This window comes from Artemia franciscana, chromosome 8, assembly GCF_032884065.1.
Source record: "Artemia franciscana chromosome 8, ASM3288406v1, whole genome shotgun sequence".
NCBI lineage: Eukaryota > Metazoa > Arthropoda > Branchiopoda > Anostraca > Artemiidae > Artemia > Artemia franciscana.
The window spans coordinates 15,833,817-15,856,454 of record NC_088870.1 but is presented as its reverse complement, the minus strand read 5'-3'; the positions used below and the strand labels follow the sequence as shown (position 1 = coordinate 15,856,454).

At 35.7% G+C, this 22,638-nt stretch overlaps 2 protein-coding genes across 2 annotated transcripts in view; one reads left to right on the top strand and one right to left on the bottom strand.

Annotated features, from left to right (window-relative positions):
• LOC136030049 (uncharacterized) overlaps positions 1-22,638 on the bottom strand; it is a 97,157-nt gene that overhangs the window by 64,739 nt on the left and 9,780 nt on the right. The window contains exons 2-5 of the mRNA XM_065708670.1: positions 17,598-17,736; positions 13,850-14,057; positions 9,528-9,724; positions 2,372-2,516 (exon numbers count right to left, since the gene is read on the bottom strand). Of these exons, the coding sequence (XP_065564742.1) occupies positions 2,372-2,516; positions 9,528-9,724; positions 13,850-14,057; positions 17,598-17,736 (689 nt within the window). The remainder of the gene's footprint in view (positions 1-2,371; positions 2,517-9,527; positions 9,725-13,849; positions 14,058-17,597; positions 17,737-22,638) is intronic.
• Positions 22,326-22,638, top strand: part of LOC136030047 (glycerol-3-phosphate acyltransferase 1, mitochondrial-like) — a 112,226-nt gene continuing 111,913 nt past the window's right edge. Inside the window, exon 1 of the mRNA XM_065708667.1 lies at positions 22,326-22,346. The gene's annotated coding sequence lies outside the window, so the exon portion shown is untranslated. The remainder of the gene's footprint in view (positions 22,347-22,638) is intronic.

Genomic DNA, 22,638 nt, shown 5'->3' with positions numbered 1-22,638 from the left:
TTAACCTCCTCCCCTCAGCCCCTCCCCCAGCCAAAAGGACCATGAAAGCGTCTGTACACTTTCCAATAATAATTACTATATGTAAACAATGGTCAAGGTTTTTAAGTTGCAGCCCCTCCCACGGGGACTGTGGGGGAGTAAATCGTCCCCAAAGACATAGTTACTAGGTTTTTCGACTATGCTAAATAAAAAGGCTATCTCAGAATTTTGATACGGTGACTTTGGGAAAAATGAGCGTGGGAGGGGGCCTATGTGCCCTCCAATGTTGTTAGTCACTTAAAAAGAGCACTAGAACTTTTACTTTCCGTTAGAAAGAGCCCTCTCACGACATTCTAGAACCACTGGGTCGATACGATCATCCCTGGGGGGAAAAAGCAAAAAAAAGCAAACAACAAACAAACGAATAAACACGCATCCTTGATCTGTCTTGTGGCAAAAAATGTAACATTCCACATTTTTGTAGATAGGAGCTTGAAACTTCTACTATAGAGTTCTCTGATACGCTGAATTTGACGGTGTGATTTTCGTTAAGATTCTATGACTTTTAAGGGGTTTTTCCCCCTATTTTCTAAAGATATGCATATTTTCTCAGGCTCGTAACTTTTGATGGGTAAGCTTAAACAGGTAAGCTTGAACTAATTGATAAGACTAAACTTGAATAAACTTACATATTTTACATCAGCATAAAAATCAAATTCTTTTGATGTATATATTGGTATCAAAATTCCTTTTTTTAGAGTTTTGGTTACTATTGAGCCGGGTCGCTCCTTACTAGTGAGTATATGGAAAACAACTACTCAGAACTTGGAAACGACCAATGAACTTTTTTTGCGCTGAGGTGTTCACATTTCACAGTCGGCTAAAGAAAAGAAAATTATTGTAGCACACCCTCTTGACCCTCTTGAGGGGTTATTAGAAAATTATTGTAGCTTTTGACCCTCTTGAGGGGTGCGAGTTTTAGTTCGAAATGAATATTCGAGTTAGTTCTAAATATGTCAGCATGTCAGTAATCCGACATATGTTTTTATATATATTTATATATATTTTATATATATTTTTTTTTATTTTTTATATATATTTATATATATGTTTTATATATATTTTTTTATATTTTTATATAATAGTGTTCTGACACATGTTTTTATGCGATCGTTTGGTATTCATCTTTCAGCTTAAGACAATAGTTTTCGATATCATTCGATAGCTGAACTTCAGTTTTATCTGTCAACCAAGTTACGTTTTTGAAACTTGCTTTGAATTTTCGTTAGACTGAAAAAATAGGCCGACGCAAGGATCTTAGTAGTCAAGAAGCGTCGTTAATTCTTAAATAATAAAACTGATTTTTTGTCAGCAGGTTCAGATCCTTCCCTAATAATATTCTAATTAATATCATAATCCTGGTTCGGTGAATAGATAGATTTTTGACGCAATACTTAAAATTTGGTATTTTTTTTTTTCCAAGACCACACTGTCTTTTTATGACAAACAAATAAATATTCAAATGAGGATAAGTCCATTGATTAGATAGTGAAAACAGATGCAAAAGTGTGAATATTTTGTTCACATGTCCAGCGATCATCATCAACAAAATACTATTTCTGCTGATGACGATCATTGTACATGTGAGCAAAATATCCAGACTTTTGTATCTGTTTCACTATCTAATAAATGAACTCGTCCCCATTTGAACGTATATTTGTTCGTGAATGGATAGATTTAAAACTAATAGAATTACCTTGTCCTCTCAGTGCGACGAGCCTTCACAGGTGAAGGCTTGTCACAATATTGCATGCTTCACATGGAACATATACCTTAAACTGTGAGGTTATTTTAGAAAATCAGAAAGTTTATAAACTGTAATACGCCTCGTATCGATGAGATAGAGTTTTTTTTTATACATGTTGTGCTGCCATTTGTACTATTTTGCCTCACACTATAGTTTTATAATAGTACTATCCTGGCTGGCAAGAGTTTTCATTGGCAAATACCATTTTTTGTCATTTTGATTCGGATAAAAGGAAAAAAAAAAGCAAAATTACCCCTCCTTGTGTTTTTTAATTTATTTTTCCCAATCCCCATTTTCATGGATTGGCACCATTAGAGACAGTGCCTTGAGATTACATCCAAGTTTTTTCATTGTGCTACTAATCCGTTCCCCATCTTCAGAAACTATTTAGTCTCTAGAAAAATCTTTAGTCTCACAGCTACAAGACTAGTAACTATCGAATTGCCAAGACTAGTATCAAATCAACAAGTATTAGATAGACCTACTAATCTCTAAATTCTATTTACTTTCCTAGGCATTCTCTAAAAGGCAGACATGAAGTTTAGTCGTCCACCGGTGATATTTTGAATTTTAATGTTTCCTTACCAGTAGACTGTTTGAGAAGTCCCATTGTGGGGAATTGGAGTTGGCATAAGCTTGCCACAACATTTCTATGTGTAAGGCATACGCCTTTCGGTAATCCAGTAGTTCCACTTGAAAAAGGAAGGAGAATGGTATCATCAAGGTTTACCTGTAAGTTTCAAGGTTTTTAGTTTTAAACAAAATAAATTTAATGGTGCCGAACGTTTATTGCAAAAGTGTGCTTACACAGTTTTTTCCGTTTATTTATCATTTCTACAAAAAGAACTTCAGATTGCAAGTACTTCTAGGAGTACTAAATGCTGAATTTTTTGGTTCTTATGTGTTTTGTAAATCATTATAGCTTTTATTTGAGAAGTCATAGTTAGAACTTCTGCAATAGCTGACACTGGAAATAAAGCTCTTCTTTTAGATTTTTTTCCCTCATCGGTAATACATTCAAACACAACCCCTGAGACATAGCAGCCTTTTGGCTACCAAACGGATCTTGTGCTTCAAGTTCATTTGTTATCAAAATAAATACAGAAATAAAAAACAGACACGAATCAGTCCCGAAAAGCACATACAACCTATGCATCCATGGCCCAGAAAACACATTTTCATTGTGACTTTTAATTTCGCTACGGTACCTGAAGGATTAAATCAGGTTCTGGAGCGTAATATTTAAATAGACCTTATAATCTGTCAAAAATTTATTTATAGTGACCTAGATTGGGCTCCAATGGCCACTCCAGATCAACAATAGATAAACTCGTGAGATAGATATATAATTAGATGAGCAATTCAAAGCTAGCAACAATGAGTTTGCTTGATACAGAATGCATAAATAAATCAGCAAAAAATCTTGTCATAACCAATGTCTGACTGGAAGAGAACCATGTCAGAATTTAAAAGAGCAGATATTATTGTTGATAAACTGGACAGGCTATAATTCTATGTAAACTTCTTCTTAGAACTACCAAAATACAATTGGAATGACCCAAATCAAGGCCGTTTCCAGGGGAAGGGGCTCCCGGGTTTGAGCCCCCCCCATAAGTTTTTATACGACCTATAAAAAAATTAGGAAAATGCATCTAGACAAGTTTTTAATGTATTTTACAAATATTTCTTTCGTAAAACCTCCTCCGAAAAATTCCCTCACCAAAAAAAACTGGGACACACCATTAATCCAAACATAGCAAAAGCATTTTTCTAGAGCGTTATTAAGGATCAAAATCCGTTAAGGTTGAGTAACAATAATAATGTTGAAGAAATTTTGCTTTTAAAGTCTAAGTTAATCCGACTACCATAGAAAATAGAAATATGATTTTCCAGAGTGGTATCAAAAACGTGCCCCAGTTTCAGCAAATGAAAATCAAAATAGTAATCTAGTGTAGGTGTGAAGGTTTGTCTTTCACTGGAAAAACCCAAGTTGGAAAGAAGGTATGCCTAGGAGATTTTAGATTTTTTGGTTTCATTAGATTTCTTGTCAAATTTAACGTTGGGTGAGGGCTCCCATCTTACCTCGTCTACAACTCTTTGAGTCTTATTACGTGATGGTACAGCCCCTTTAGACCAGGCTGTAAAATTCTTAATGATACTACTTCGTAGCATTTTAGGAAAGTGCAAGTAGTGTAAATAGTCACTTTTCGGACAAACTTTCTTTTAGTGTTTTAAAGATAAGGCGATTGAGCTACACGAATGACAATTTTTCAAGATTTGCTATTTGTTCTCAATCTCCAGTCACAATGGTATTCTAGTGTAAGACTGAAGGTTTATGAGAAATCATCCCTCATCTTATTCATCATTGTTCCTCTCATTTAGTACTTAACTTTTCATAAGACACATTATTTGTTCTTCGTCAGTAACATTACTTTTTACTTTTAAATAGAAACCTATTTTGCTATATTATAACACGGGTCGCGCTTAATTCAATCTCCAAGCACTACTTGATTACTTCATATCCGTAATATCTTTCTTTCTCAAGCCTATTGTTACATTTATCAAAAACAACAGCCCTAGTTTCATGGAAATACAAAATAACCTGTAATTTACCTTAATAAACATATTAAGTAAGCAAAAAAAAAAAATGCAGAATAGAAATATACTGAAGCAAAGTGTATAAATATCTTAAAAAGTCATTGTTCTTTTTTTGTATTAACATTACTCTTTACTTTACAAGAGAAGCCTATTTTTGTTATTTTTATGACATGAGTACCAGAGTAGTACTTCATGAACTCTCGTCACTACATAAGTACTCTACACTAGCCAGAAGGTCATAGTGTTTTAGATATTGTGATCAAGCCGATTTTCAGTTACAGGTAGGAAAGGTGGCAGGCCTCTTTCTTCACTTGAATACAAAATAACAGAGTACCGTATCACTTTTGAACCACTTTTGCCACAACGATTTAACTCAAAAGATAATCACAAGTTTATTCTGCACTACTTTTGGGGCTAACAAGCAACCGAAAAAGCTGCAACATATTTGATAACTTTAATAAGTTCTGAACGACATAGAAAGGTTTCGACATGCCAAATCACCAAATCGTTTCTGATAAAAGAGAAAACTGCTAGATGAGAAGAAAAAGGCTTTCTTTATTTGAGTCTTACCTTCCATATAAAAAAGTTGTAGTTGAGGTAAATGATCTTTTGTATTCAGCAAACTTCGTGGAATTAGAAAATAACAGAGTGGGGTATTACTTTTCAGGTACTTTTGAAACGGACACTAACACCTTTCTATAGATACCAGAGGTATTTGGAACGTGGTAACTGACAAGGCGTTATGTCGGTGGCGCCAATTCACACAAATGTCGGGAGCGGGGGGGAGTCAATTTTGTTAATCTAGGCAGATTTCAATTTTCCAGTGAACATCCCAAGAAAAGGTATTTCTCAGTGAAAATTGCATAAATGTCATTTTTTGCAAGCAAGGGGGTCAAAATCATCTAGAGGAAACACAAGCCTCTCCTACTACCCTACAAATTGATGCCAATATGCTACCAATACGCTGCACAAAACGAAATTATAGGAGAGCAGAAATACTGAAAAGTTGTGTTTTTTTGTTGTTTTTTTTGTCATTGGGGACCGGTTTTCTATCAGTGTTTCTACGAAAAAGCGTGTTTTTTCACAAAGAGTGTAAAGAGTTTTGGATTTTAGGCATCCAAGATGCCAAAAAAAAACAAAGAAACAGTAAAAAAAGGCAGAGTTGTCTGGCTTACCTTTCTGGCAAACGCTATAGAAACGTTATGACTGGTTCACGAAGTCACAAAGATTAAACCAATGGAACTACAGCACATTTTTGAACATCAAAATATAGGATAATTAAACCTCTTTTTCCACTTTAGGGATGATTGTTTTTGTAAGAAAAAGATAAAGGCCAATTTGTTTCTGTGAGTGAAAAAAGAGGATATAAGGCATTTTGAAAAAAAACTTTAACTTCTAATTATCTAAAAAAATAAGATAGGACATAAAGAACTGATAGAGTTGATAGAGCTTCCTTAATTTTGAGGGGAGGTCTATAAACCCACATTTAGAAAAAGAGATCATACACCATTTTTTGATTTACCATGCCGGATCTGTGTTTACCACACTCATTCTGCTAGCTGAATAAATATACTAGATGTGTTATCTCCTTTTTATGAATTCTTTTTACTCCAAATTAAATTTTTTGTCAAATTTAGGAGCTAAAATCTATTTGTTTAAAAAGAAAAATGCAACCCTAGCAATCTACCACTGTAATTATCTCTATCGTTAGAAGGTTTCAGGATGATGATGATGGATCTTATAAGCGGATATGGTAAGTGTACCCTTCTTCTTGTCCCGGCTGGAGGGACTGTGCTGAAACTTCAAGAATTATTTTTTTGGGGAGAAAGGTAAGGGCACTTCAAATTATTGACCTTTTGTCAAAAATTGCTTACAAAATTGTCACAAGAGAGCTAAGTGTGACCAACGTTATTTTTATAATCAACAAATGGTGACAAGTTGCCTTCTTAAAAAAGATAGCTCCTCATAATCTTTCTGGAAATGTTTTGCAGAAATCAGGAAACTTTCAAGAGATAGAATATTTCCCCCCGTCTTAATTTCAAAATGTTCACAGTTTTTACCAGGATAGGATAAAGGGCGATTAAAGCAATTGGACCCAATTGGGCCTTGCATTTGAAAGGGCCCCTCATTACCATCAGAATGGACCTTTTTTTTGGTGATAAGGGATAAACTATGAGTTATTCAAATAATTCAAATATATTTATTTGAAGTTTGCATAGCTGGATGAGATTTATTAATGGGTTTATTATTATATATTATATATATCATCATATAGGACACTGATACCCGTGAAAGTTCTCGTCAAATTTATTGAATTTAATCGGGAGAGTACTAGATTCGAGAGATTTTGCACTGCGTGCGGGAACTACTTTACGTACGTAAACTACTACGCAAATATATTTTCTATTTAACACATAGGGAGGGCCCTGCAAAAAAAATCCAATCGGGCCCCTCACCTAGTCAATTCGATCATGTTTTTACTGCTTATCCTGTCTAACGGTAGACACTCACATCCTGTTTCTAGCGAAACTAGGCACACAGTAATGGGAAGCAAAAACAGTTATAAGAATCAAACAGTTCGTGGTAACGAACTGTAGTAAGGAGCGACCCGGCTCAATAGTAACCAAAACTCTAAAAAATTGAATTTTGATATCAATAGCTACATCAAAAGAATCGCATTTTAATGCTGATTTTAAATTTATAAGTTTCATCAAGTTTAGTCTTACCCATCAAAAGTTACGAGCCTGAGAAAATTTGCCTTATTTAAGAAAATAGGGGGAAACACCCCCTAGAAGTCATAGAATCTTAACGAAGAATCTATCTACAAAAATGTGGAATTTCGTATTTTTTACCAGAAGACAAATCACGGGTGCGTGTTTATTTGTTTTTTTTTTTTTTTCTTTTCCCCAGGGGTAATCGTATCGACCAAGTGGTCCTAGAATGTCGCAAGAGGGCTCATTCTAACGGAAATGAAAAGTTATAGTGCCCTTTTTAATTGATCAAAAAAAATTGGAGGGCATCTAGGCCCCCTCCCACGCTCATTTATTTCCCAAAGTCAACGGATCAAAATTTTGAGATAGCCATTTTGCTCAGCATAGTCGAAAACCATAATAACTATGTATTTGGGGATGATTTATTCCCCCACAATCCCTGGGGGAGGGGCTGCAAGTTACAAACTTTGACCAGTGTTTACATATAGTAATGGTTATTGGGAAGTGTAGAGACGTTTTCAGGGGGATTTCATTTTGTTTGGGGGGTGGGTTTGAGGGGAGGGTGCTATGTTAGAGGATCTTTCCTTGGAGGAATCTGTCATGGGGGAAGAAAAATTCAAGGAAAAGGGCGCATGATTTTCTAGCATTACTATAAGAAAACAATGAAAAATAAACATGAAAACGTTTTTTCAAATGAAAGGATGGAGTAGCATTGAAACTTAAAACGAACAGAGATTATTACGCATATGAAGGGTTCTAAAAATACTTTAGCATAAAGAGCGAGGTATTTAGGAGGAGATAAATACCTCGCTCTTTATGCTAAAGTATGTTTAGTAATTTCAGCTATTTATTCTACGGCCTTTCCGATTCAGGGGTCATTCTTAAAGAATTGGGACAAAGCTTAATATTTAGTGTAAAGAGCGAGGTATTAACGAGGATACAAACCCCCATGTATACATAATAAAAATATAAGATTATGAAAGTTTGTTACGTAAGTTGCTAATTTATATGTTACGTATATTTTTTACTAATAAAAACGTTCGTTAAAAATTAAAAGTTCTAGTTGCCTTTTTAAGCAACCGAAAAATTGGTGAGCAACTAGGTCTCCTTCTCCACCCCTTATTTCTCAAAATCGTCTGATCAAAACTAAGAGAAAGCCATTTAGCCAAAAAAAGAATTAATATACAAATTTCACTTTAATAATTTATGTGCGGAGAGCCAAAACCAAACATGCATTAATTCAAAAACGTTCAGAAATTAAATAAAAAAAATTAATTTTTTTAGCTGAAAGTAAGGAGCGACATTAAAACTTAAAACGAACAGAAATTACTCCGTATATAAAATGGGTTGTCCCCTCTGCAATCCCTCGCTCTTTACGCTAAAGTTTGACTCTTTGCCACAATTCTACTTTTTAAAACAATTAAAAGCTTTAGCGTAAAGAGCGAGGGATTGCGGAGGGGACAACCCATTTTATATACGGAGTAATTTCTGTTCGTTTTAAGTTTTAATGTCGCTCCTTACTTTCAGCTAAAAAAATTATTTTTTTTATTTAATTTGAAAAAGATACCTGAAATCCTTTTTCAGGGAAAAATATAAAGTTATTCGTTTATTTGTTTGTTTGCTATTCATTTCTAAATGAATGGACCAAATGGCCTGAAAATTGGCATGTGTGACTCTCACTGGCAGAAGAACGTCAAGACAAGAGTTAGGAGAGAGAGGAAATGTGGCGCTAAAACAATATACCCCGTTTCGCTTTACCCACTTATACCACATGTTACCCCACTAGGAAGAGATTTAATTATAAGGATGGGACGGCACTTTGGGAGGGGGAGTTCAGAGATTTTTTCCCAATGGTTTGTATTATATACTAATTGGTACATGAGATTATTACCATTTACTATCTCAAGGCTTTTTGTGTGCAACCAATGGGTCAGAGGGAGGCTGGGAGGGAGTTCGTTGAAGGGGAGAGGGATGAATTGAGAATTCTTGTACTTGAATAATAACTTATTTACGAACTGCTTAAAAGACTCTATAGCGTAGTGGTTAATTATCAGAACCACTTTGCATGCAGTAAGTTTGCAAAATATTTGCGGATGTATCCTCTGTTTTTATTTTTTTATTGCACTATGAAACGGGGGGAAGTAGGAAGAGAAGACCAAGAGGGCGAGACGAATAGTAGCTTGAACGATGAAGGGGGTATTTGGTGGTAAAGTAATAAAGAAGCGTTAAAAATTAAAAATGTGATACTAAGAGCATATAACAATCCATTATAAAGAATATTGGGCAGCCTCAGGGAGTTACGACACGTGGGAAATAAATTACCATCATAGAGAGACACAAAATATAATGCTGATATTTTTAGCATTTCTTTTGTGCAAATAGATTCTTTTTTGTCAAACAGACTTATGAAAAATAGCCAGGAAATGACAAACCTCAGCTTCTTTATAAAGGCTTCCATCATCTTTTAGTAGATCTTCCAAGTTAATCCAACCTTCTAAACTTCCCCCAACAGCTATGAACCTGAATACTGTCTTCATATTTTCCTTTTGCAAATTAAGTCCTTTTGCGACAGGTGCAAATGAAACCACGGCTTTTGCATTGCTCAATATCACTTGTCGGCTTAATTCCTCTATAAATTGTTCAATTCAAATTATTGAAATTACGCAAATTAGCTCACAATGTGGGACTGACTGAATGTTGGTCTCCTTAGTGAGTAACGGTACTAGTAGGTTATTGGAAAAACACCCAAGAAGTGAAGTTAGGTTCATCCTAATGCTTTAGAAACAAAATTTTGGAAACTTAACCCAACCTAACCTCACCCCCATCCCATCCCCTAATGATCAAATACATAGCCCAAATTACACAAATCCAGTGTTTTCTATCTAAGCCTAATACATTGTTCGTCCGTCACTTGTTTTCGTAGCTATGAAGCCGGTGTTCTGAGATGTAACCTAAGCGTAATTCTTTAATGTTTTTCCAATAATCAACTACCAAGTTATCATTAGCTTTGGTAATGTATCTTTTGGCTAGTCAGGACTGTCTAACAGTTATGGCGGTACTTTTGTATTATAGCCACCACATTCAAGATCTTGTATCACGAACATGAGACAATAACCGGTTTCCATGGTCTTTACACCAGACAATATTAGCTTCGGCTTGGTAGGAAACTACATTGTAGCTATATTTTAATTAAATGTATAGTTGGTACTTTGGTTAGGTTAGTTTAGGTTAAGTATCTAATATAATGCGGTCTGGGCGGCCCCCCAATCACCATTCTTTGTTGTAGTTTTTGTGTGTTGTTGATAAAGTATAATATTTTCACCATATTTTGCTTTATCTCATTAACATTAATCAAACTTCACTTCTCGACAGAACTTCATTGTAGTGGATATGACACAAATACCATTATGGCTTATGACTTATGCCATTAGTTTTTTATTTATTGGTTAATCACACTTACTCTATTCGCTTGTCACTCCACTTTAGCTGCCAGCTCAAGCAATTTTAGTTACTTTGCCAAGCAATCTATTGAATTGAAAAAAATTGGCTTTTTATCGACCTTTTTAATTTAATTATTCTTCCATACAGCAGCAACAGTCATGTAAATTGTTAATCACATTTTTTCTACACAACATCAACAGTTGTAGAAGAGACGATTTTATAGGAATATGACGGCAATTAAATTAATCAGTGACCAAATTCCCGAATATAACTCTCGCAGTAACTTTTTCCTATGTGACCTGGATTTACTCTTGTATTAAATAGAAAAAACAAGTTTTTTAACTGCAAATAAGGAGCGAAACTAAAACTTAAAACGAACAGAAATTATTCCGCATATGAAAGGGGTTCGCCCATCCGCAATGCCCCGCTCTTTACACTAAAGTTTGACTCTTTGTCACAACTCTACTTTTTAAAACAATGAAAAAGCTTTAGCGTAAAGAGCGAGGCGTTGCAGAGGTGAGAACCCCTTTCATATACCAAATAATTTCTGTTCATTTTGAGTTTTAATGTCGCTCCTTATTTGCAGTAAAAAAAAACTTTTTTTGTTGAAGTTCTGAACATTTTTGAATTAATGCATGTTTTGATTTTGGCTCACCACACATGAATAATTAAAACGAAATTTGCATATTAATTTTTTTTTTTGCTTGTTGGCTTTCTCATAGTTTTGATAAAAAGGGATGTGAGAAGAGGCCTAGCTAAAAAAAGTTAAAGGATACGGCATTAGACTTTACAGTCCGTAGTGGCAGTGCTGATCTCCGTTTCTTGGCCCTTCAGCCAGGAAGTGCAATGGGGGGTTGGGGGCCAGCCATCCTGTGCTTTTGCACACCCTTCCTGTTTACCTTCCCCAGATTTCTCCAGGTACCCATTTAGAGCTGGGTCGACTCTGGCTAAGCTTACAGAGTCACGCCACTGACCCCCGTCCCAAACTGAAGAATTGGGTACATTGGGATTCGAACCCGCGTCCTCTCAGACAAGGGATCCCGAATCCAGCACACCAACCCACTCGCCCAGGACGGCTAGAAGAGGCCTAGTTGCCCTCCAATTTTTGGCTACTTAAAAATGCAACTAGATTTTTTTAATTTTTTTGTCCGAATGTTTTTGTTAGTAATAAACAAACGTACCCTACGAATTATCTTACGTAACGAATTTTTATTTTTGTGTATTTTTATTACGTATATGAGAGGGTTTTCCCCCCTCGTCAATACCTTACTCTTTATACTAAAGCTTGAATTTTATCCCAAATCTTTAAGAATGACCCCTGAATCACAAAGGCCATAACACTGCTGCGGTTAAGGTAGGAAATGAGGTTAGCAGCTGGTTTCGTATTGAATCAGGATCCGAGCAGAGTTGTGTTCTACCCCCCTTTTTATGGATCATTTTGGTGAACCTTTTGTTAAGGAGCACAGGAAAGGCAATGGGAGACCACGGAATCAAATGGGGAGGGAAAACTCTCATAGACTTAGATTATCCTGATGATTTAAGCTTCCTAGAGGAAAGTGTGAACAAAATGAATTAACTCTTACATGTTTTGAGAGTTGAGGGTGCTAAAATAGTTCATGGTGCTGGAAATTAATGTTAAGAAGACTAAGTCACTAAGGCTAGGAGTAAGTGAAGATGAAAAGGTGATGCCGGTTAACAAAAAGGTTGATCAGGTGGGCAGCTTCAATCACCATGGTAGTATTATAAGTAAAGACGGTGGGAGCAGTAAAGATGTTAAAAGTAGAATAGCCAAGGCTCAAAAGTTTGGAAAAATAGGAAGACAAGTCTGCAAACTAAGATTGGAATATTAGAAGCTACAGTGATGACACTGGTCAAATATGGCTTTGAAGCATGGGCGCTCCGAAAAGCGGATGAAAATTTTCCAGATGTTTTCCAGAGAAATTGCCTATCGATTTTTCTGGCTACCCGGCCTACTGACTATATTTCAAACAGTAGGCGGTGCAAAAAATGTGGTTCAATCCCGCTTTCAAGGGTTATGATAAAAGAAAAGTTGAGATGGCTATGGCATGTTGTGCGAATTAAGGATGACAGATTGCAGCAGATTTTCCTTTTCGGCCTACCATCTGGGGCTAAAAGGAAAGCAGGTCGTCCTCGTCTGAGGTGGGGAGACGTCATAAAGAAAGATCTAAAGGAAATGGGAATTACTGGGAGGGTGTAAAAAGGGAGGCTTTGAATAGATTGGTATGGAGGAGGGCCGCGCGTTAGCTGTTTTGGCCTCAGGTGAGTTGGTGTTGCACTGAGTTGTTAGTAGCAGTAGTAGTAGTAATGATGAGGATAGTAACTAAAGAAATCAACCTGGTGTGTAAATGGTATTGGCAGGAGAGACATTTACTCCTACCACGACTGCTCCTAGAAAAACGATTGTAATAGCGGCGAGCTCCGAATAATGACAGCAAGGACGGGTTTTAGATTCATATTTTTAGGGGGGGGACTTTGATAACCTTTTTGATATCTCAATAGATATATAAGATAGACTTTCTTCCTCTCAATAGGTTGTCAACATGTGCCACCCAAAACAATTTCGCGTGTCACCTCTGACAGACGTGCACTAGATCAAATGGAATACCAAACGCTTTTTGTAGCTTCAATATTATTTTATATATTTCATTTATTTAAACTTTACATCCCTATACCGCTAGTGGCGTCACTTCTTTTATTAGTTTTGTTTACTCTTCTGATGAGTTTTAATTCCAGATCGTTTTCGTATGACAAAACTAACCAATAATTTAAAATGAGAATTTCGAAACGTATATTTTTTCTAAAAGTATTAATGAGGATCAACAGACAACGGAATCACGCTCATTCAACTCAATAAAGATGTGCCATCTGTTAAGATCTTTTTCCCATTAGGCTCATGTTAGAGCAGTGGCTCCCAACCGATTTTGCTTGTATCCACCCAGAGCAGGCTTAAAAGGTCCTTAGCTTGGTATCTCTTTTCGGGTTGTCCTCTAGGCACGTTTTATACAAACAAAAACCAGTGTCCGAATGCAACCACTTTTATACATTGTATGAAGTCATTCACATGAAAAGTGTTTTTTATTTATTTTATTATTAAGGCTCTAAAGTATAGCGAGACGAAGGGTGTACGTCATACTTACGACTCACCGAAATATTGCCATGCCGCACCGGTGGGGTATGTGCCCCACTTGTGGAACCATGGTGTTAGACCATCAAAGGTCAAAACCTTTTCATTATTATGTTCTTTGTTTCCACTGGGAAGAACCTGAAAAGAAATGAACTAAAGAAATACTACCAGGCGTGTAAATTGGATTGGCGGGAGAAACTGTTACTCCCACTGCAGCTGCTCCAAGAAAAACGACTGGAAAGAGTGGCGAGTTTGGAATAATGACGGCAAGGACATCTCCCTTTCGCAAACCCATTCTGAGCAGTGCTGATCCAAACTTCTTTGACAGTTCATACAGTTCCTTATAAGTAAATTTTTGGCCTGTGATACCACATTCCTGAAATAAAACCCATGATACTATTTTGCTAGTTGACTTTCTTAATATTTAGTAAGTTTGTATATTGTAAGTTTAGTAATTTTAAATATTTAGTATTTTTTTTGTAAAGAACAATTAATTATTGAAAGAAAAAAAAATCGCCACATCACCTAAATCTTATTACAGGTACTGCCCATTGGAAGCCCATGTAACGATGAAATTCAGTTATTTATCTTTTTATAAATATTTAATTTTGAAAACCAGTTCACACCTATAGGAAATAAATTTGATCAGGCACGTATTACGATAAAAGGGCAAGGAACCCTCTCCTTAAAACAAATACATCATTATCCAAATATTCTGATATTAAATGTTCTTTTCTCGAAAGTATGCCCCATGGATGAAATAACCCACCAGAGCCCCTGGAGTAAGGGCTGTAAATTAGACAATTTGCCCATTGTTTACATATAGCAACGCTGTATCCAGGGGGGTTAGGGGGTTTAGACCCCCCTCCTGAAATGTTTGTCTGGCTCGTAAAAACGCAACATAAATGACATAACAACTATTTTTGCGTTTTGAGGTTTTTTGTGTGAACCCCCCCCCAAAAAAAAAAATCCCTGTGCAATGCACTCTCTGAAAAAGACAATCCTGGATACGGCCCTGAAATAAAGGTTTCATTATTGCCACAGGGAAGGTGGCATATTTCATCCTGGGTCTTCAAAAGGCATAATGATATAAAGGTGAAACTTTAAGGGAATGTTATGGAGGATGTTGAACTAAGTAAAAAAACACGAAGTGTATGTAGGTTGTCAGAATGGCGTATATGCAATGCCTCAGGAACAGCTGTGGATACTAAATTGAAACTTTCAGAGAATATTAAGAGGATAATGGGCATCCAGGTTGCCAAAAGGACAAAAGTCTACAATATAAACGGAATGGCTAAGGGAATTATATTGCAACTTACAGTGACTGTTGAGGGGGAAGTTGAGCTGTACCCATGTTTTCAAAAGAGCGTATTTGCAATATCTAAGAAGCATCTAAGTATATTAAGTTGAAACCAGCGGGAAATGTTGAACTAAATCAAAGGACACTATATCCATCCAGTTTGTCAAAAAGGTATACCTGCAATACTATGTGAGGAACATCTAAGGTTATTAAGTTGGAACTTCCAAGAGATTTCTCAGAAACATCTAAAGATATCAAATGGAAGCCAGCGGGACATGTTGAACCAAATCAAAGGACAGTAAGTCCATCCAGGTCGTCCAAAAGGCAAAACGATGTGAGAAACACCTAAGTTCATTAAGTTGAAACTTCCAGGGAATGTAAAGAAGGGTGGGTAAACTATACATCAGAGGACACTACGATTGTCTCGGTTGTCAGAAGGGCGCATCTGCAGTATCTTTGGCACGGCTAGGGATGTTAACTTGGAGTTAGCAAGGAATAGTGAGAGGAACATTGAAGTAAAATCAAAGGACCTCACCCACTCCAAGGTTGTCAAAATGACAACTATGCAATATCTCATGAACCACTTGTGGTATTACATTGAAATTTCCGAAGAAAGCTGATGGAGATAAAAAAGTAAAAAGACGCTATTATGTATTCAGATTGTCAAGAGGCAGAATGTGCAATATCTAAGGAACTCCTAAAGATATTACGTTTGAAACTTTCAGGGTATGTTGTTCGTGATGTTGAAATAATTCAAAAGACACTGTGCATACAGATTGTCAAAAGAGCGAATCTGGAATATCTCAGGAACGGAACCGTCTCAGCATTAAGTTGACTCTTTCAGGGCATGTTGTGGTGGATAATAAACTAAATCAAAGATACTATCTGCGTCCTGGTTGTCAAAAGAACCTATCTGCAATACTATTACTATGTTATGAACATCTAAGGTCATTAAGTTGAAACTTCAAGGGAATGTCTCAGGATAACACGCTAAAATCAGCGGGACGTGTTGAACTAAATCAAAGGACACTGAATCCATCTAGGTTGTAAAAAGGGTATACCTGCAATACTATCTGAGGAACATCTAAGGTCGTTAAGTTGAAAATCCCAGAGAATTTTAAGGAGGGAGGGTGGAACTATAGATCAGAGGACACTAAGAGTGTCTGGGTCGTTAAAAGCGCGCATCTGCAATATATCTGGAATAGCTAAGGATGTTAAGTTGGAATTAGTAAGGAATATAGAGAGAAATATTGAAGTAAATCAAAAGGCCACGTACTTCAAGGTTGTTAAAATGGCCTATATTCAAATATCTCAGGAACCACTCAGGTTGAAATTGTCAAGTAAAGCTGATGGTGATGAAAAACTGAATCAAAGAAACTATAGTTTATCCAGATTATGAAAAAATGAATGTGCAACGTCTAAGGAATGGCTAAGGGTAGTATGTTAAACTTTCAGCGAATGTTGAACTACATCAAAGCATACTTTGTGCATCCAGGTTGATAAAATGCCATATCTGCAATATTTCATGAATGATTGAGGCATCAAGTCTAAAATTTCAGAAAATAATGTGGGTGGGTATTGCCCTACACCAAGACTCATTATTTGTATCCAGGTTGTCGAACGGATGTATCTGCATTGTCTATGGTATACTCTACCTCAGATAGACTCTACGTGGTAGAGCCAGGGAATTTATGTTGAAACTTTAAGGAATCTCAAAAGGGTGTGGTATTTAATAAAAACACATAGGCATCCAAATTGTCAAAAGGGCAAACTGGCGGTATCTCAGGTACCTTCAAGTGTGTAAATTAACGGCTTAAGAGACATAGCTAAAACTTTGAGGAAATATTGGACAGGGAAATCAAGAAGGCTTATATTTTAAATTCTGAATTTTTTAACATATATAAATCCAAAGTTACTAGAAAGCTCAAGGAATGAATAAGATTATATACTAAACTGTTAATCTACATTCATTAGTTCTATTCAATAATCTTGATTATACGGGAGGTTTTCTTTTTTAATTTGTTGCTACGATGACAAATAAAAGCACACCGCCCGAAACAAAATGTTATCAATAAAGTGCAAGTGACGCTGTTCGCTTTATGTCTCACTTGATCATTTACTATATTATCTGTTCGTTTTGAGTTTCATTTAATAACTGATAGTTATTTCTATTCATTTTAAGCTTGAATTATTATTTGACCTTATTTTCACTCACCTTTCGCTTTGTGTAATTCTTTACTTTTCTTTAAAAACTTCTTTTGCGGAAAGATATTTAATCAATGCTTAAACAAACTCTGCGACTGCAGAACTTTGACGCACATCTTATGACTCCAAGGCTTCACAACTTTTGTTATTTGTGGGGTCCTAATTAGACCTGAAATACAGGAATAAATTTGCCTATTCCAGAGGAGTTTTTAGATTAAAATGTTGGAACGACATATTATTGAATAGTATTTCATTCAATGAAATAGCGTGCCCACAATTTATTTCAAAGAAAAAGAGATTCGAATTTCAGAGAGTATGGGAGTTTATCTCAGACACCCCTCCCACAAAATCTTAAAACTTTGAGTGTGATACTTGGTATTTAAATCAAGTACGAAAGTAAATAGTTCTTACCAATGCAATCTTTTCTGGATATCGTATGTTTGAAAATATATAGCTTGGGATTGTGACGTCAGGCACATGGCAATCTCCATGGGGGGATTTGACAATAAATTCATCTGGCGGTGAAACACTGCTTGCAATTGACTGAGCACTGCAAAAAGAACCGCACTTGCAAAAACCACTATTGATGCTTATAGAAATATTTTTTTTTTTTTTTAAATAGGAACTAAAACAGACACACATATCGGATTTTGTTTCGGAAAAATATCTAGCTCATTTGAAAAAGATTCAACAATACCCATTTGTAAAATATTTATAACTGTTGCCCTAATTTGTAATTTTCAGATAGCCCCCCTCCCACAGCTTAGATACCAATACAGTTATGAAACTACTATCTTGCCCATGAGAAGCTTTGTTACAGAGCTCTGAACTTGGCGCCTCCTCCAAGCCTGCGCTCCGACGCGTAGATAGTACTACAACAATATAGGCCGGAACGCAATTTTGTTTTGCTGCATACACAGTTTGGATATCTATACCAGTTTCCTGTTAACAATTAGTTAGATACTAATACCAGTTTCACAATCTACAACATTCTTCGCTGTCCCATTGTCTGTGCATATAAATAGATTGTCAGGTTTACCGACTCTTGAACATGCAACATAAAATTGTCCATGGGAAAAACAATCCGTATTCAGATCTATACCTGATTATTCTAATGATTGCCCTTGAGCTTTGTTGATGGTGATTGCTAATCGAACATTCCCTGTGTCCCCGTCGTCATTTATATATCCCTCTGTGCCCCCGGCATCCCCCTTGTACCCAGTATCCCGGTCGTCATTTGTGTCCCAGTGTCCCAGTCTGTAATTTCTCTTTAAGCGTCCCAGTCGTCATTTGTATTCCCTGTGTCCCTGTGTCCCGGTCGTCATTTGTGTCCCGGTGTACCGGTCTGTAATTTATCTTTGAGTGTCCCGGTCGTCATTTATATCTCCCAGTCGTTATTTGTGTCCCAGTGTCCCAGTCTGTAATTTCTCTTTAAGCGTCCCAGTCGTCATTTATATTCCCTGTGTCCCTGTGTCCCGGTCGTCATTTGTGTCCCGGTGTCCCAGTCTGTAATTTCACTTTGAGTGTCCCGGTCGTCATTTATATTCCCTGTGTCCCGGTTTTTAGTAATCTTTTTCTCCTTTATTTTTCAGTTTTTTCCTTTTTTTCTTTTTTTTCTTTTTCAGTTTTTAGTTTTTTTATTTTTTTTATTAGTTTTTGTTTTTTTTTCTTTTTAGTTTTTTTTGTAGTTTTTACATTTTTTTTTCTTTTCTAGTTTTTAGTTTTTACCTTTTTTTAGTTTTTTTTTAGTTTTTTAGCTGTTTTAGTTTTTTTTAGTATTTTATTTTTAGTTTTTTTGTAGTTTTTACCTTTTTTAGTTTTTTTTCTTCTTTTGTATTAATGCTAAAGCCAAGGTTCGAACCTAGAACCTATCGGACCTGGAACCTGGTACATAACGCTTTACCAACTCAGCTACTTCGGCTTGAATACATTCATTTTTGAATTGGTATATGATGAAATAATTCAGACGTCATATAATGACGTCAATTGACAGACAGACAGACAGTTTATTTATATATATATATATATATATATATATATATATATATATATATATATATATATATATATATATATATATATATATATATATATATATATATAACAAGCTGTTGGGGTGGCGCTTCGCGCCACCCCAACACCTAGTTGGTGAGGGCGCTTCGCCCCCCCAAGCCCTCCCGCGCACGTAAGTCGTTACGCGCCATATTAGTTACGCGCCATTGTAGTTGTGTCCCTATGTCCCACCTGTGAATATAGATAGATATATATATATATATATATATATATATATATATATATATATATATATATATATATATATATATATATATATATATATATATATATATATATATATATATATATATATATATATATATATATATACGTAAAACTTGCGAATATACAACATTCTTTGCTGTCCCATTGTCTGTGCATATAAATAGATTGTCAGGTTTACCGACTCTTGAACATGCAACATATAATGGTCCATGGGAAAACAATCCGTATTCAGATCTATACCCCATGATTCTAATGAGTGCCCTTGAGCTTTGTTGATGGTGATTGCTAATCGACCATTCCCTGTTTAGCCGTCGTCATTTATATATCTCCCTGTGCCCCCCGGCGTCCCCGTTGTAGTTGTGTCCCTGTGTCCCGGTCGTCATTTATATTCCCTGTGTCCCGGTCGTCATTTGTGTCCCGGTGTCCCAGTCTGTGATTTCTCTTTGAGTGTCCCGGGCGTCATTTATATTCCTTGTGTCCCGGTGTCCCGGTCGTCATTTGTGTCCCGGTGTCTCGGTCTGTATATACATTCGTTTTTGAATTGGTGATTTTTTTTTTTTTTTAGTTTTTAGTTTGTTACCTTTTTTTTAGTTTTTTTAGTTATACCTCATGATTCTAATGATTGCCCTTGAGCTTTGTTGATGGTGATTGCTAATCGAACATTCCCTGTGTCCCCGTCGTCATTTGTATATCCCCCTGTGCCCCCCGGCGTCCCCGTTGTAGTTGTGTCCCTGTGTCTCGGTCGTCATTTATATTTCCCGGTCGTCATTTATATTCCCTGTGTCCCGGTCGTCATTTGTATCCCGGTGTCCCGGTCTGTATATACATTCGTTTTTGAAATGGTATATGATGAAATAAATTTTTGCATTCTTCCCCTTTTTTTCTTTTTAGTTTTTTTTGGTTTTTACTTTTTTTTAGTTTTTTTAGTTTTTTATTTTTTCTTTTTAGTTTTTTTTATTTGTATTTTTTTAGTTTTGTTTTTCTCCTTTATTTTTTGTTTTTTTCCTTTTTTTCTTTTTTTCTTTTTTGTCTTTTTTAGTTTTTTTAGTTTTTTTAGTTTTTTAGCTTTTTTAGTTTTTTTTATTAGTTTTTAGTTTTTTTCTTTTTAGTTTTTTTGTAGTTTTTACCTTTTTTTTCAGTTTTTTATTTTTTTTTTTACTTATGTCCTGGTCGTCATTTATACTCCCTGTGTTCCGGTCGTCATTTGTGTCCCGGTGCTTTGTTGATGGTGATTGCTAATCGAACATTCCTTGTGTCCCGGTCGCTTTCTCTTTGAGTGTCCCGGTCGTCATTTATATTCCCTATGTGCCGGTGTCTCTTATGATCGCAAGTTCAAATCCAAAAATTAATAGTTATCGAAGTTCTTAAAACCTATGCAAAGGACGCTCCGATTTAAATGAGACTAAGAATTCTCTTAAGAAAACTTTCCAATCAAGGTATTAAAACATACAAATCACTTTTAAAAGTACTTCATTTTTAAAATACATTCACAAAATTATAACGTTCTCTTAACATAGAATATTTAACTGCCCTCCTATTGAACCTCAAATTAATCATCTGATGTGCTGTTTCGATAAAAAGTTATAGCTAAGTGCCATGAGACCTTACTTTCAGTTTATCACTGCATGTTGAAATAGCGGATTTATATATTTTGCACAATGAAAAAAAATGAATTTCCCAATGGATAATTTAAAAGGTAAGGAGTTATAATTGTAATAGATTATGGATTCGAAATTACTAACATGAAAAGCTTATCTTAAGTTTATCTATTTATTATTCAAGTTCTGATTTAATACTGCTAGTAATACCCCATTCTCAAGCTGATTTATTCGAAAAATCATGTCAAGTAAAAACACATATTTCAACTCTCATTGCGCTCGTTCTTCTTAAATCGTATGACCTGAATATAGATATTATGTTCCTGTTTGAATATGGCCTATATGTATCGTCGTTCCTGTTACAGAAATAGCAACCAGCTATGCAAATTATGTACTTGTAGGAGTAATTAGGGCCATGCTACTTCTCTCACCCGTCACTTGTCTTTGTGGCTATGAAACCAGTTTTCTGAGATGTAACCTAAGCGTAATTGTTGAGTGTGTTTCGTTTAACTGACAAGTACCCATGTTACAAAAGGCATATCCTTAGTCTAAAAGAGGTATAATCCCACTCGAACATTTGGGTAAGATCAGATTTGTAAGAGATGGAATAGTAGCTTACCGAGTTCTGTTAAAATATTTTCATTTGCTGATGATTTTATTTAACTTTTCCCTTATGTTCTCTATGAATACAAGTCACAGCTATCAAAATCCCCCTCCAAGGAAGTCAACGTAATTTTAATGTATTAGACTGAAGCTCAGAATATAAAACAAAACTAATAAAGCTTAGAACTTGTCCACTTAAATAATTGCCATCTCCTTTCATTTTATATTTTATATTTTTCATTTTATCTTTTAATTAATCTGAAGTTTTGAATGTTTCCCAGGATCTTTGTTTATATCCCACGGTTTTTGCATGTCGATAGTTATATTTCTCCTATCAGTAAAAACTGCGTGGCGTAAAATGGTTGGCAACAACTGGCCCAGGGAAAAAGGATGAGCACTTCTTTTTACTGACGTGAGTTGTTGTCTTGTCTCAATTCTCCACCTCTTCTATCGCTTTGTCTCTCGGCTATAAGAAATAGAAGTCGCTACTTTATTTGTTTTGAATCTGTCCAATTAAGAGGTTTCTTTGGCTTACTTAATTTCATGTAAACAACAAATAATATTTGTTCACACTTTTTATCATTCCTAATGAAACTTTATCAAAAGAGAGTGTGTGTGAACTGTAGCCAGGGTCAGTTGCAATTTAGCTAGTTGTAGAAATACTGGAAATCTATAGAAGGTACTTCACAAGATATAACTTTGGTTACTTATTATAATTTGTTGAAAGTGGTCGGGGTCATTGATATTATTTTTATACATATTTTGATAGACTCAATCGAATTAGATCAAAACACACTCCCTGCAAACATGTGCATAATTTGTTACGCCCGTTCGATGCGCTGGGTGTAACTTTTATCAGAATTAGCGTTTAACGATTTCTTAAGTAAATAATTATAAATGCAATTGCCAAACAAGTGCAAATTACGTTCTGGTGTTGAGAAGGCATGGGGGTTGCCAGCCCTAATCACATT